The following is a 16,029-nucleotide window of genomic DNA, read 5'->3' on the forward strand; positions in this document are numbered from 1 at the left end:
TAAGGCGAAGAGTCTGGAAACAAAACCAGCCCGAGAGGTTTGTGATCGCCCAACTGTGACATTCTGTACGCTTCTGCTAATAAGGCAAGAGACGTGAGAACGCAATATCACGCAGATCACGATGTAATGTAACGTAAACACACGCACGGTGGCGACGTCACGGCAGAAAGGAAACTGGTTTTACCTCCGAAGTTGTTTTACAAGAAACTTGGTGAAAGGATGGACGAAGAAAGAAAAGGTCGAGTGTTGGGGCAGGTGAAGGATTCTTTCACTTCAACATCAAGAGGTAGGTTGTTTTTTTTAAATGTTTGACGCCACCGATTTCTCAGGAGCTCATTTCGGGATCTTCATAGAAAAATATCAGAGTATTCAGGGGATTGATCGATGAACTCGGTCTTGATTGAATCTAAGGGGACTGTTGTTGTTGAGTTATTGATTCTTCGTCCAGAATGACTTATCTCACCGATGTTGAGGAAGTAGAACAACGTTTATGAGAAAAAGAAGAGAAGTCGTTTTCATCCTCCTTTTTAAATGGATGTACTGTCATTCCTGAATTTATCACCGTGGAACAAAGTGCAGCAGGTACTTACTTACTTTTCCTGAGGGTTGATTTTTTTTTTTTTTTTAACGACAGTGAAAGTAAATGATAATGAGCCTGATTCTTATTCCACTGCTGCCACCAGTCGACTCACTGCCAAACAAGAGAAACCATAGCAAGAGAAACCCAACTTGATCTACTAGGAATCAATAATAAATAGGTGTTTTAAACAAGGCACTGCCAACTGCTCCGACCGCCCGACGTGTAAAAAGAGTAAAACAATATGTCCGTGAGACGTTTGGTGCGGAGTAAAGCTCTGTTCTGTCTGCGGAGGATAAACCTACCTCCGACACTTACAGGCTGAGTTCCCACAGGAACAGTTTCTTCCCTAAATTTAAAACTGCTGATCATTTTAAGCCTTTTGAAATATGATCAAACCAGAAGAATGAACAGTAAATGTGCTAATGACTCTTAAAAAAATGCTTTTTTTCGTTTTGCAGGTTTCTTTCTTTTGCAGCCAAAGACTCGTGGGACGGTGTGATCCACCTCCTGACGCTGAGCTCCTGCTATAGCTGCTCAGTCTCGGTCTGGACCGCCTCGCTCTGGTCTTTCGGCGAGTACAGGGCGTTGAACTGCGCCTGGTTCTCACTTATCATCTTCTTGATATTGGGGCTGATCATGCTCTTCAGACAGTTCAGTCTGACCAGCCCCGTCTGGCCTCCCGACGCTACCCAGACGTGGCAGCTCATGTTTGGGTTGAAACGCACCTGAGGAGAGGAAGAGGAAGAGAAATGATAAACTACAGTTGTTACTTAACTTGGATTCTTCTTCTTCTTCTTCTTCTTATTCAATCAATCGTCCCTCCTCTGTGAATGACTCAGCTCTCAGTAGGTCAACACCCCGCCTCCTCCTTTCCTTCATCTACCCCCCCCCCCCCCCCCCCCCCCCTCTTCATCACTATAAATCCTTCAGGTGTGCCTCTCTCTTCTTTTCTCTCTTTCACTCTCTCGCTCTGTCTAATCCATTTATCCCCTTCAGACAAGAGATCCAGTCACCAAGCTGATGGCGTTTTGTTTTTTTGAGATTGTCCCCGTGAAGTGTCCGTCCATCATCTCATCCCAGAGGGCACGGCGCCGGCACCCACCACTCTGCCGCTCTTAAAATTAAACACATCAAATCCTCAAATGGCTGCTCTCCATCTCCCCCCTCCCTCCCTCCCTCCCTCCCCCCCTTCCTCCTCTGAGGGTGACATTTTTCTCATTTTACACATCATTACATTCCACTCGTCTTTATAGCCGCCCATCAGAGGAGGAGAACGAGGAGGGATGCTTCTCTGGCATCTCCTCTCCTCTCCTCTTTAGCGCTGGAGTTTCTCTTTCTCTTCCTCCTCTACATGTTGAGGTGCAGCGGGAGTCTGATGATGTGTCACTGCGTGGGTTCGATACCTTGTGTAGTGCAGCCAGTTGCATCTCATCCAGGTTCATCGCTGTCTTCAATTCCATGTCTCTCATGTGTTTCCAGGAAGCTTGTTTCTCGCAGCCAACAAAGGTGCGCTGGAGGTCGGAGACGATGGACATGAAATAAATGAAATGAGTTTCTTCGGTCAGGGATTGTTGGTCAAAATAAAACATGCATTTTGAATTCATCACTTCGGGCTGTGGGAGATTATTACAGCCATCTGATATTTTCTAGACAAAGCAATTGATCAGTTGATGAAGTTAATAACTGGCAGATAATTGGGGATCAGATGACACATCACTGCCCATAAAACTGGGAATGAGCAGATCTTTACCTGCAGTCACTTCTCTCACCAGAAACAGATCGAGTACAGACGAACAGACGGGACGATATATTTACACTTTTATCCCCCAGCATTTAATATAAGTGTTACTCTCATCCCTACGTAAATGTGAAAATGTTCTGATTCTGCAGTCAGGTGCAGATAATTTAAACCACAGGCAGACGATGGCGAAACGATGAGATGATGAATGAACATAAACCAAACGATTCGAGGAACGTTTCAGTTTCTTATTTTGATTTCGTCTGCGTTTGTCATAAAACTTTACACTTTTACACTTTTAAACTTTAAGCTCAGACATTAAACTGACTTTTTTCATTTCTTATGTTTGATGCTTCATTAGAAATATAGTGAAACTTTTTCTGAACAATTATAATAAAAGGATCAATTATCATCTGAAGTAAAAACTCTTTTTGTTTTCCCGATGAAAGAAATCGTCACAATCACTTATTTCCAAACCTCATCTGGTCTTTAATCGACCTTTTCATTCCTTTAATTACTCTGCTGTTTTTATTTGTTGCCTTGTGTGAAGCACTTGGTGACGGGTGTTGAGATAAAGTTTGTTTTCATTGTACTTGTCTGTGTACGCACCATATTGCTGTCTGTGTAGTGAAGGCAGTATTTCTTCACAGCCTCTTTGTACGTCTGGAACCGCAGAGGGGGGCTTGCATTGTTTCGACCTCTTTGTCCTTCTCCTCCGATTTCATTATCGTTCCCCTCCCCTCCTTCAGATCCAGGATCTTGCTCTCCCGCCTCTCCTCCCTCCTGCTCTTCAGCTGCCACTCCCTCCACCTCCGCTGCTCCCATCTCGGGATCTTCTTCATCAGTTGTGGCATGAGGCACCAGAGACGTCGTGTATATCGGCTGAAGATACATCGGAAAGGAGACAGGTACAAAAAAAATTACTGTCTTCACATTTCATCAGAATAATTAACTGTCACATTCAATCTAGTGTTTTAACAGTAAAGTTTACATTTGGACAGTTATTTAAAAAGCTCCAGAAGAAGGTGTTGATTATTATATCAGTAGAATAATACAAGATGTGGTCGAAAATATAATTTAAACATGTGATCATTATCTAAGAATAAATAGAGAATAAGTAGAAACAGAAACTTACGAATCGTCTCTCTATTGTGCGTTTGATGTACGGACAACTGTTGCAGATCTCAGGTAAAATGGCGAAGATCACGTCACCGAGACTGTCTGACGTCACCACGCTGTTCAACCAGTCAGTGTAAGATAAGGACTGCAGGGAGACAGAAACAGACCAATCAGCACCGTGCTCGTGAGTTTTCTCTTGAGTTGCTGTCGAGTTAACGATTTTGGAATATGTTGAAATTAAGAAAGAATTTTTGGCCCAATATGAACCGACTGTAACTTTCAGTGCAGAAAACGAAATGACCTCCGGCCTTGAAAGGGAAATTTAAAGATAGTTTAAGTTATAAGAACAATTTAACATCTCGATTTGTCTAAAATAATGAAAAGACCAAAACCATGAATCCTTCATTGTGACGGACAGGTGTCTTAATATTCTTTAAGTGTGTGACAAACATATTAATGAGTAGCGGGTTAAGAAATACCGAGTCACACTCACCCACAGACTGCCGGTCCGAGGAATTGCGTAGACGGTTTGCATGAAATGGTCAAAGAAGTGGACTCCGTGTGAACCCTTCCTGAATAAAAGAAGAGAAAGAAATAATGTCACATGATCTGCAATGTACTTCAAATGTTCTGGAGTCCAAGACCAATTAATTAAAGAGGATATACAATTTACAATAAATGTTGGATTAATAAAACATCCAGATTCTTCCCTTTCGTCAATGTTAGGTGCAGACAAAGTTCAGCCGGTGTGAATTTAACATGACAACGGTCGTGTAAGAGCTGTGTGAAGTGGGAAGTTCTCAGAAAAGCTTTCTTACGCTACATAGGCGGCATCCTGGGCCATCAGGTAGCCCGGTGCGTTCAACGGCCAATAGATTTCATTGGTCAGATAGCGTTTCTGAACAGTGATTGGATGATCGAGCCTCTTCAGATCCCACGTCTTTATACAGCGGTCCTCTCCTCCCGTCACCAACAGGTTGCTGAGACGAACAGAGAGAAAAGAGTCGGTGTCCGTTTTTGATTTGATGGAGAGAAGCAATACGTGATTTTCCCGCCGGAGGAAAACGCTTGAACGTTGATCTGAAATGCATCATCACACGAACATTGATCAAATCTGACAGCAGCGTCTGCCGTAAGACAAACGAAGACAGAGCGATCAATACGACCTGAGCTCACTGAGAAACTAACAGAGGTGTATGAATGTGGAGAGGAAGAGGAGAAAAGAAAACAGGTGAGAAAAAGACAAGAGGAGTGGAACAGAGAGGGGGGGGGGGGGGGGGGGGGGGGGGGGTAGTTTTATCTCTTTCAACATGGCTGTGTAATTAAAAAGCAGTGATCCAGACAAGATGTTTGTCCTCGTCAGTCTCTCTCGGCTGCAGGATTAATCTTGTTATTCAGCCTCGGCTCCATAACTTTCAAATCTGCCTTCACGGAAAAACCGAGAGTCGACGCTGACAAACGACAGAGACCGGACGGAGGAACACGGCTGTTCATCAAATTAGCCTCAGATCTGGCAGGAGACCAACAGTAATGCAGTGATGTTAACGCCAACGTTAATTATCTACAGGGATTTAAACACAGTCTACATTTAAACAAACCAACCAACAGACAAAACTAAATCACCACTGATACTTCAGATGAACTGATGAAGACTTTGAAAGACGATGCAGAGCACGACTTACTTATCAAAACCTAAACTTTCTTTAAAAACTAATTTCCTTTTCTTCTTCCGAACTCGTGAATCACGTCAAGGCAGAAAAAAAATCCTTCGCGAAGCCGTTTGCGTCACGTGACACAAAAACGTGTTCATCATTTTTCAGGTGGCCTGTCCTCACCTCAGGAGATTTATTCTCACTGCAGATTTTAGAGACGACCATTACTGGAGAGGAGACGTGGGACTCCTTGACACACTGACTGGCCAATATCGAATTTTAATAAAAAGCCAATCTTGACTCGGGTTATTGCTTTAGCACTTATGCTGACTCGCACTGCGAATCAGTGTCGTCGGTGAATCCTTGTAGCGGACGCAGGTGATGTAAATGACCCTTCCATCTCCCCCCCCTCATCTACACATACATCAGCTGAGTAATGGAGCAGGGCAGACTAATGTGAGGAGGGGTGAGACGGTTCCTACGAGGGTTAACGTGAAATCTTGAGCTATGGCCTTTAATTACATAGTGGACAGTCGAGTCTTCTCTCTGTGCTCATGTACGGCAGAGACCAGCGATTCCTGGAAAAAGTCCAAAAAGAATAAGTAGCACTGAAAAGAGTTGCAAGGATATTTTTCCCTGTTCGTCAGTGTTCCTGTGTTCTCTGAAGGAGGGAAATATCAACAGATGTTCCTCAAAGGAAGAAGAGCTCACAGAAGATCTTACTCCAGAGGATTTGAGCCCAGAAGTGCCGCAGCCTGAAGGTCAGTGCACGTGTAGCGATAAGTGAGGTTACCTCACTGAATTGGTGATGGCTCAGAGAGGACATGGCTGCACACGAGGCCTTGTTCCCTACATTATGAATTAGTGCCTGAATACACTGGAGAAAGGGCTTTTCTGCCAAACCTCTGGATTTATTGTGCTGCTGAGCTTCAACCCACCTTTTAAAGGTTAGTGAATAAAAGTGCCAAACTGCAGCAGATGGGGAAAAAAACATAAACAGATCCAAGCAATTACTTCTCTCTTCTGTGATGCTCCTTCAGTGTTTCTTACATTTTTCAATCCTTTTCTGCACGAGGGTTTTTTTTAAAGCTGATAGAAACTGATTTAATTATGAAAAAAAGATAATACAGATAAACTCCGATCAACTTTTTCACTTCACTGATTTACAACATGACCCCTGAAACGGAAATATTACATTTACACAACCATTCACTCTTCATGAGTCCAAATTCTATACAATACAGTGACAAGCTGAGTTTTCGCTCAATAAATTACAGGTTTTCTGACTCGTTTTATCTGGAGTGATTAAAATCTGGAGTGAAATGTCCTTAAGATATCGTGTTCAAAACGATGAAATGAAAAGACAACCTGGAAACATATCTGCGGCACGGGGACATGAGATCAGCGTTTACCTGGAGGCGGGACAGAAGGCCAGCGCCCGGACAGCGTGATCGTGAGCAAGCAAGCATCGATAGGGCAGCAGACTCAGGGACCCGTCCGACTCTCGCATCTGCAGCAACGTAGACTTAGTGGACAGATCCCAAAGACCCACGATACCTGGAGATAGAGACAAAGAGTCAGAGGGCAAAGAAAAGAATGGATTATATTCTTCCAACTTGCAAAAGACACCAGTGAATCATGTTTTTTGTTTGTCAGGACGGGAACAGATGAACCTGAAGGGATCCAGGCTGCTCATCTGTTTGCTCTCTCAGACGCTGAACCAATTAATCAAGAACATCCCCAAGAAATCAATTCATACCGTCATAGAATCCAATAGCTATTACATTGTGTGGTTTTTCCGGCAGCCAGTCCATAGACAGGACCTGTCCACTGTTCTCATGGCGAGGGGCTTTGAGGGCGCCGAGTTTCAGCGTTAATACGCCATCTGTCTGCAGAGAAACAGGAAGCACCGCAACAAACACAGCTTCACAAACAACGACACAGAGGTGGATGGTACATTTTATATTTTTGAAACAAAACGAAATTTTACAGGGAGAGGATTGTGACAGCGTGGTAACTTCTTTAAATCGGGGCCTACCTGGTATATCGGCAGCTGTTGCTTCACATTTCCTGTAGAAAGACACAAGAATCACGATTTTAAATGTGTTTATCGTTGATGATTATTAAAACCGAGCATACAAATCAGAACACGCATCAAACGAACAATGTTATAAAACAAAATGGTGGAATTCATCTCTGGATGAAGCCTTCACATCCTCTGGTGCGAACAACGTATAAATCAGTTTTATGTGAGAGAGGTCAATCCAAAGTGTTTTTACAGGAAGGTAAACGTGGGTTATATCCATCGAGGATGTGACAGCTCGCAAAAATGAAGCCAAATCATCTTGATCGCCCCCTGGTGTTCGGATTTTAACACTGATTCATCTGTAAACACCGGCCCTGTGTGATGAGCACAGTTTGATGTGACTGATGATGCTGATTATCTGGCGACATACACAGGGCTCGGGTTAATGAACATTAACACAGTGGATGTTCTCGTCATCTGAACCAAACATCCCCTGCACACTCACGTCCTGAAGATGAATAAAAGTACTACACACACACTAGAGCGCATTAGCTTGGCCTCCCTGTGACCCCGCCCCCTCCCAAAAATAAGTCCTGGATGACTGACAGAGTGGGGACACAGGAGGTGTCAGCTACTAGAACTCAAATTCATGGCTTCCAACACTAACAACTGGCTCGGTGATGCATCTTCTTTGTCATTTCAATTATAGATCCTTGTCTGATGGAGAACGGCACTGTAAATTATGTGCATTCACTTCACCGTCTCACATTCTCCCTTTTGTCTTTTTTTCTCCTCCCTTCCCCACACACACACACACACACACACACACACACACACACACCTCCATCCACCCCCCGACAATTCTGCCGCTTTAACAGCCTCCTCTTCTCAGTCACTCGCTCATTCATTCTGGCGACTGGGCGGACAAAAGACATTTATAATTATCTGTCGCAAACAGAGCCGGGCCGGTGGGGAAGACGGGCACACGCCCCGTTTAACCCCGCCCGAGCCAATTTCACCTTTAACCCTTTCAGCTGAGAGGGAAACACGGAAACCCTTTCCACTGGGACAGCTAATCTGTTTTCAATTAGCCCTCATCTCGTCAGGCTGAGAGAAGCAAGAAAACGCTAGGAAGAAATTCACAAATGACACGTGGCTGCAGAGCAAATGATGGATCTACCGACAACCACCACATTAGTTTATGTGAATATTTACCTCTGCTGAGGTTTGTCTGTCAGCAGGACGGATTAGATTTCATGGATCTAGTTGAAAAACATCCTGGATATTAATGGGTGCTCACTGGTGGACCTCATCACACTGAGGCTCCAGTGCAAACAGCTGCCACTTACATTGTTATATTCACTCTACACCAGAATACAACTACTGTGGGTTTCTTACAGTCATCTTGAAATCTTGTTGGTTGAAAGTGAGGACAGTGAGGTCATGTAGTAAATCACACAATTAAAAAACAACAGATGGTGATTTTAGACTGATTTAAAATGAAAATGATTTTAAGCACATTGAGTAATTAAGTATTTACTACTTAAGTTTATTCCTATATGTTGGGAACACTTTATTTGAATGTGTATACAGTATATGACAATATTCACAATCTGGGTTTTAGTCCAAGTCAAAGTCTCTCTCTGCGGTCTCAGTCTGTGTGTTCAGGGCACAGTATCTTCTAATGTGAGTGCTCTGCAACCTTTCCATCCAATAACCATAACCTACGGTTGGAAGCAAGCGGCTGACAGAGTCACTCTTTGGAATACAGACCCAATGACCCATGGCCACAGAATAAAATGGAAACTATAGGCCATGAAGCTACGGGGGAAAGGAAACAACAAAGAGTGGAAATGTCAGGCTTTATGGAGCTTTCATGTCCAAACTAAAGCAACAAAAGTATTTCTTAATCAGAAAAAAGTGCAAAACATTAGAATCGTCCAACACAACGTGTGCACATTGAAATAATCATGATACAGATTTGAAGTCATACTGCCCGAACCGTATTCGATAGATAAAAGAGTCAATACAATTTTACACAAGGCTAGGTCCAAGTATTTAATCTCATGTGGCTTCCAGCTGAGAAATTCTGTGGTTCAAAACTGTGAGAATGAAATCTGGACACAACAATCAGCCAATCTTCACGTTACACAACCACGGACACGATGTGACCCACAGGTGAGTCTCAATGGGACGGAGGAAGCTCGTGGTGACCGATATGACGTCAAAGTGTGTGAGTGTTTCGAGATGCTATGGTATCAGACTGGTGTCGTGGTTCAGATCGGCCTGTGTGCCGACGGGCAGACGCAGGCAGATCAACACACAAACGTGTAGATATAAACAGCTTTCTGTGCATGATGGATGTGGCCCACGAGGTCGCCATCAATCTCATTCACACAGTGTTCTATCAGCCGAGCCCCAGAGGCAGCTGACGCAGTGATCTGAGTGGACTGGACCACAGGCTCCACCATCCATAATGTCGGCATATATACACTCCTGGAGCACTGTGTGTGTGTGTGTGTGTGTGTGTGTGTGTGTGTGTGTGTTCAGATCTTTCAGAGGAGCGATTAACTACTGCCATTGTTAAAGCAGCATTAAAATGCTTGATGGGCCTCCCAGCACATAACAGAGACACACCCTTCACGGACACTGTCCCACTACTGAATATGATATCTGGTTCAGTTAATGATGTCAGTGACTGGTGTGATGCTGTTTGATCGATTTCATACTTAGGTTTGAGTTAATCATGTTATGGATGAACGCCTGTGAACTAAGATCATCAAATCATCACACTGGCTCAAACTGTTTATGGATTAGTCCATCGTCAGAAAACCAATCAGCAAGTATTTTGATAAACAATTAATTATTGAAGCCATTTTTCTTGGAGATATAAAACGATTTTCTGTTTTTTAATGATTGTGATCTGAATATTTTAAGGTTTTTACTTATCATCACTTCAGGAGTTATGACGGCCATGTTCAATATTTTAGACATCTTTAGGACCAGAGCAGATTCACCAGGTAATTGAGAAAATAAATCAATAATAATAAATGACACTATTCCTTTTCCTCAATTCTTAAACAGTGCGTAAAGACACTTTCTCACTGTAGAGTCCCGCGAGTCTCTGCGTCTTTACTTCACTTTGTTTGTTGACGTTTCATAGATCCAGGAATCACTTCAGGCTTTAGAAAGGCAACACTGCCCTCTGTTGGACACCCAGACACACAACATCTGTCTGGGTGTGAATCTGCTCCAGTCAGGACGTGTTTAGAGGTAAAGGAGGTTGTGTTGTTGTTTCAAAATCACAGTCTTACCAGAGTCAGGGAGCTTCTTGTTGGAATGCAGAGCGGCAGGGTGGGGAAGGCTGTAAATGGTGACCACGCCGGTGGAGGAGGCAGCAGCTAGAAGACCCAGCCTGGGCAGGAAGGGAGCCTTTGGAGGTGGACAATTAAAAACGTCACAAAATGTTTAGCGATAAATACCAAACCAAATGTACTGGCTTTCAAAGAAGTCGCTTTGGTAGAAGCCCACTTTGAAAACACCTCACCTTTCTGCCACAGCTGGGGAGCTCCCAGCCTCCAGCAGGACACCACTTCAGATTCCAGATGAAGCCTTTGTCCTGAGCTAAGCCGTAGGCCAAGGTCGGCTGAGAGTCCGGGCTGCAGGGACCAGATGGAGGTAAAGAGTAAGAACAAGCATCGTAACAAGCAAAGGAGGAGGAAACACATGTGTCTGACGTTGTCAATTCAGATGTTGCACTCCCTAACTCTTATAGAAAAAGAAGTCTTTCTGTTTCAAAGGAGAAAATGAATAATATGGGTCAGGCAGAACTTCATCTGTACCTGCTGTTGTACTCCATCTTGCCCACGTCCCACAGCTGAATGAGTCCAGGTTCCGTGTACGTCTTGTTGACGTAGTGCCGGTCGTCCATGCCTCGATGGCAGGCCAGAGCTATGTACTGTGTGGCCGGAGCTCCATCAGGTGTCGGACACCACTCCATGGCCCAGACGGGTCCCCCTGCATACAGCAGCATGTCCCAGCATTTTCTGTGAGCAGGCACTGCCTCAAACCTGGTCAGTTACATTCACAGAAAATGCTTTAAAAACAAGAACAAACCCTCTTCTCTCCATTTCCCTTAAAAAAAACCACATCTGACTTTTAGATCAACCAGAATTACATATACTTCTTAAGAAATCGATAAACAATAACTTGTGTTTAGTGACATTTGTCCAGTGGATAGTTTCAGTAATAAATAAATGTTTTGATGATGATGTCTCTCACCTGTTGAGACTTTGCAAAGGTGTCTCCTCCTTACCCAGGCCTTCTCTGGACACTTGGAAAGCAGCTGAACGAGGCTCCTGAGGCAGGTATTTCTCCACATCACTGAGTCCCATGTAAGACACATGAAAACTTATATATTAACTTGTATAAGAGGCTTAAGACACCAACCAGGGCAGAACCCAAACATTCACTACCTTCATGACTTTCAAAAACAGCATTAAGGTGAAATACCTCTGAGTCACAAGGTGCCAGTCGTTGGTGGAGGGGACCCACTCTGGGAACACCCAGCTGCTGTAGTGCTCCTCACGGCTAAAAACACACAGACGTATTACATCACATCCTGTGAAAAACTAACTAGTACCTCACAGAAACAACAACCACCACCACACTGCGGCAGTAACTGCAGCTACTTACAATTTCTTAGTTGTTTCAAAGTTGCTCCAAACAGCTCCCATGATTTTCATGGAGAGTCCGTTAGAGGTAGTGGCATTGGAGTAAGTCTGTTGAAGAGAGGACACCATATTTACAGTCCAGTTACAGATTACATGTCATTTTATCTGAACAGGATACTTCAGTTTCATTTAAATACTATAGATTCTAAGATTAGGATTCGATTCAACTTTATCTTCATCGCACATAGTAACAAGTACAACGAAATTCAGTTGTGCAGTTCATGGGAATATACAGAATCTGTAGGTGAGGTAGAGAAACAGAACAAGAATTAACATTCTGGTGGTGAGGGGTGATAGTGTTGATCAATAACGGAATCAAAAATTCAAACCACTAACATTCCTGTTGATGTGAAAAACTGCTCGACGTTTTCCAACGTTCCTGAAGTCTAACTCCAAATCTGACTCCTCTACTTCTTCCTCCTCCTCCTCTTCCATCTCCTCAACCTCGTCTTCTTCAGCACCAGGCACAAAGTCCTCATCGTCTTCAACATTGCTGTCAGAAACACACCGTTTCCTTTTTTTACCTTGACGCACTGCAAAGACGAAACATTGATGTCAGAGTACGTCTCTCCTGACAAGTATACAACATATACTGGATGAACTTGCGGTGTGGCCTGTGAGGTGGTTTTCCTTAAAAGCACAAATTCATTCAAACAGAGAAACACTCGAACATGTAATTATATGAAATATTCATTTTGAGAAGTTCACTTATTTTCTTTCATTGACGCTGACCTCAAATATCCAGCCACAGCTTAGTTTAGCCTGAAGACGAGTAACAGAGGCTAACAGCTAGCTTAGCTTTTGGCAAAGTTGAAAACATGACTTAGTCTGAACATTTTTTTTTTTTTTTTTTACTGACAAGACAACAACATTGAGATGGACCTGTCAGTCAACTGAAAACGATCGCCCGCAGGATTGTCACGCTACCTTTGCTTCCTTTGGGATTTTTCCCCTTTGCGTCATCGGCGACTTTACTGTTGGCACCAGGCTCGGAATCATCATTGGAATTACCAAACACCTCTTTTGCCAAAATCTGAAGGTACTTCAAGGCTCTGAAAGAGATTAATCACATTATTTTAGATGAGATTGATCAGATTACCATTTCAGAATTTATTACTCGTGTAGCATTTACCTTCGTTACCTTTTTAGTTTAATTACGCTCTGACTGAACAACAAGTAATCACTGCCTACACATAACATTTGGCACAGAGATTGATTTGGGTATTTTAAGAATGTATATCTGATCATTGAAATAACTAGAAATAACACACAGTGGTGCCTACGCCAACGAGTGCAGTTTCATTCAACATCCACACGTAATTCATAACTGAATACAGTGAATTAAATGACACCCTTCATGAGACTCACGCTGTAGCTGCACCTCTCCTGCGGCGGCCGCCCGGACCGACCGCCTCCTCGGGTTGAACTGCATCTTCTCCCTGTTCCTCCTCAGCTTCTGTCACCAGTGTTTTCTGTGCAGGCTGCTTTTTTACATGCTTCGTCTTTGGCTTTGGCGCCCCATTTTCCTGCTGCCCAGCGTGTACAGCTCCACCCTCTCCAGTCAGTCCATCAGCGTTGGGAGTTTTTCTGGCGGGAGTCTTTTTTGCGGGAGTCTTTTTCGCAGGAGTTTTTTTCACAGGAGTTTTTTTCACAGGAGTCTTTTTTGCAGGAGTTTTTTTCACAGGAGTCTTTTTCGTGGGACTCTTTTTCGCTGGAGTCTTTTTTGACGGGGTCCTCTTGGCTCTCGTTGCCTTTTTCGGAGTTTCCTCTGAGGTTTTTCCATTAGACTCCTGAGCTGCTTTGTCCGTTGCTTCTTTATCTTCACTCTTTGCCGGACTTGTTTTAGAAGGTGTTCTTCTTACCCTTAAGCTCTTTCTAAGTGGATTTTGCGCAGGTGATTTATCAACAGTTTCAAAATCTGTATATTTGGGATTTTTCTTCCGTTGTCGTCCTTTTGAGCTGGGTGTTAACTCCTGATTCTGTGCTGATGGCTTCTCTTGCCCTGTGAGGACAGTGACAGTGTTATGGGACATTGTATAAGGGAAACAATAAATATATATGTTACTTTTATAAGTTGCATACTACATTATATGGCAGATGACACCATAATTAGTGAGTCGTATTCTTTAATTACTTTTTTGTGCAAATGAATCATGTTTTTTTTCTTTCAAACTAATATTTTGTGTCCAAGATAAAGTGTTTAAGCTCCTTGGCGGAGACGATAATAATGTGACACTTAATCAAAGCTTAGCTAACAACACTGATAAAAACTATATCACAGAATGTTGATAAGGAGAAAAGGAGGAACCTTGTCCAGGGTCAGTGGGCTCCATCAGATCTGGGTTTCTCGTGCTGTCGCTGTGTGATCTGGTGCCTCCTCATGTGTAGAGCAGGTTTCCTCTCCCTCTGGCTCTGCTGCTGCTCACAGAAGAAACATAAAACCAAGACAAACACTTATTGACTTTCTGTAAAAATTAAACCACACGTGTTTTCCTTTAGGTTACAGCGACTTAATTGTTCAGTAGTATTTCATCATACAACCAGTTTGTTCCGCTTTGGTCCTGATGGACTTTCTCAATGTCGTCAGCTGCAGTAATAAGATCGTTGCTCTATTTGTCTGAATTTTCAAGAGATGAATCAACATTTAATTTGGAAATGTCCTGTATTAGGACGTTGCAGACTTTAGGAATGACAGATACTGATTGTTGAGTAAATTCCTGTTTTTTTTTGTTTGTTTCTTTTTGCAGTTTGATATTTAATGTTTCTTGTATTAAATAAACCAAAAAGACACGGAACCGTAAAGATTCAGACATTATAGCCACATCACATGGGTACTCGCTGCCTGGAGCCTGACAAACTGAAGCTCATCCACTAAAGTGACAGTTTTATCCTCTCTTCCGCTTTGGCAAACACACGTGACTTCCACATAGACAATTATTACAGAATCTGGATATTTTCTATCCCCTCATTGATTCGGCATTAATCTCTAACTCGAAACGACGCGAGGATCCAGTGAATTTAACTCATAAACCGCTGCAGCTCGTTTGTTTTGGCGGTGACTCGCAGCTTTCCTCCAGCCACGCTGTTAAGCTAGCAGACGCTGCTAAAGCTAACTTGTGACAGTGGACCAGCGGAGTGTGGCGCTTCTTTCTCTCTCGCTAGATCCGCTGCAGTGTTAGGAATCGACCCCGGGACTGGGAGTCGTCACCGAACGGGACGACCGGCACCGTTTAAAGCTCACCCTGCCGGGCTGCGGGGCTCGCTTCCCCCGGTGGCGGAGGCGCAGAAGTCGCGCACCGAACCCGGGAAGCTCGTCTCTGGTCTCCCGGTATCGAATCCCGATATCCGCTGAGCGGGACCGGCACCGCGGAGGCTCTCAGGGGCCGCGGAGACACAAGCGACACTCGCCTCCGGACGATGCTCTCTCACCGGCGGGGAAGAGCGAACCTCTCCGGTGTTGATCGGGTTGATTCTCGTTGATCTCAGTCACACTCACACCGCCATGTTACTGCTCCACACCGCCCCCTACCGGCGCACAGGACACCGGTATTTGCTGCAGCAGCCGCGGGTTCAAACCCCCCCCCCCCCGGGTCCAGGTCTCAGTTCTAATCTCGCTCCTGGTTCTTGCTCCTGTTTACATCCGTTCATTCCTGTTATCATTACTTCTGCTCTTCACATCTCATCTCACAGTCCACTCACTGGAGTTTTAATGTTTCATGAATGAACGCTGAGAGAAGAAGAATGTTTATGATGATGTGGTGATGAGTTTGTTGGTTGATTGGTTGGATGTTGATTAGCTGTGGATTGGTTATTGGTTGGTTGGGTTAGTGGGTGGTTTGTTAATTACTGGTTGGTTGGTTAGGTTATTGAGTTGTTGGTTGGTTTGTTAGTTACTGGTGTGTTGGTTAGGTTAGTGGGTTGTTGGTTGTTTGGTTAGGTTAGTGGGTTGTTGGTTGGTTGGTTGGTTGGTTAGGTTAGTAGGTTGTTGTATTGGTTGGTTAGGTTAGTAGGTTGTTGGTTGGTTGGTTAGGTTAGTTGGTTGTTGGATGGTTGTGTTAGTGGGTTGTTGTGTTGGTTAGGTTATTGAGTTGTTGGTTGGTTAGGTTAGTGGGTTGTTGGTTGGTTAGGTTAGTGGGTTGTTGGTTGGTTGGTTAGGTTAGTTGGTTGTTGGATGGTTAGGT

At 43.8% G+C, this 16,029-nt stretch overlaps 1 protein-coding gene across 1 annotated transcript; it reads right to left on the reverse strand.

Annotated features, from left to right (window-relative positions):
- Positions 1–633: 633 nt before the first annotated feature.
- On the reverse strand, positions 634–15,383 carry gtf3c2 (general transcription factor IIIC, polypeptide 2, beta). The gene is made up of 20 exons (XM_069514971.1): positions 15,090–15,383; positions 14,157–14,266; positions 13,217–13,850; positions 12,776–12,900; positions 12,185–12,381; positions 11,811–11,896; positions 11,628–11,705; positions 11,397–11,498; positions 10,958–11,185; positions 10,663–10,774; positions 10,430–10,547; positions 7,128–7,159; positions 6,849–6,978; positions 6,502–6,646; positions 4,256–4,417; positions 3,931–4,009; positions 3,454–3,582; positions 2,928–3,200; positions 1,984–2,091; positions 634–1,305 (listed from the first exon to the last, which is right to left on the reverse strand). The coding sequence occupies exons 2-20, from the start codon at positions 14,179–14,181 to the stop codon at positions 1,105–1,107; spliced, it is 2,964 nt and encodes a 987-aa protein (XP_069371072.1). The 5' UTR covers positions 14,182–14,266; positions 15,090–15,383; the 3' UTR covers positions 634–1,104.
- Between the last annotated feature and the right edge of the window lie 646 nt (positions 15,384–16,029).

This window comes from Paralichthys olivaceus, chromosome 19 (genome assembly GCF_024713975.1).
Source record: "Paralichthys olivaceus isolate ysfri-2021 chromosome 19, ASM2471397v2, whole genome shotgun sequence".
Classification (NCBI taxonomy): Eukaryota; Metazoa; Chordata; class Actinopteri; order Pleuronectiformes; family Paralichthyidae; genus Paralichthys; species Paralichthys olivaceus.

Excerpts from the sequence above, each read along its gene's own strand:
- gtf3c2 (XM_069514971.1), bottom strand. The coding sequence starts at position 14,181 with ATGGAGCCCACTGACCCTGGACAAG. Across the intron at positions 11,499-11,627 it reads TGGCACCTTGTGACTCAGAG|TGATGTGGAGAAATACCTGC; the intron begins GTATTTCACCTT and ends CATGGGACTCAG. Across the intron at positions 10,775-10,957 it reads AAGATGGAGTACAACAGCAG|CCCGGACTCTCAGCCGACCT; the intron begins GTACAGATGAAG and ends TGGTCCCTGCAG.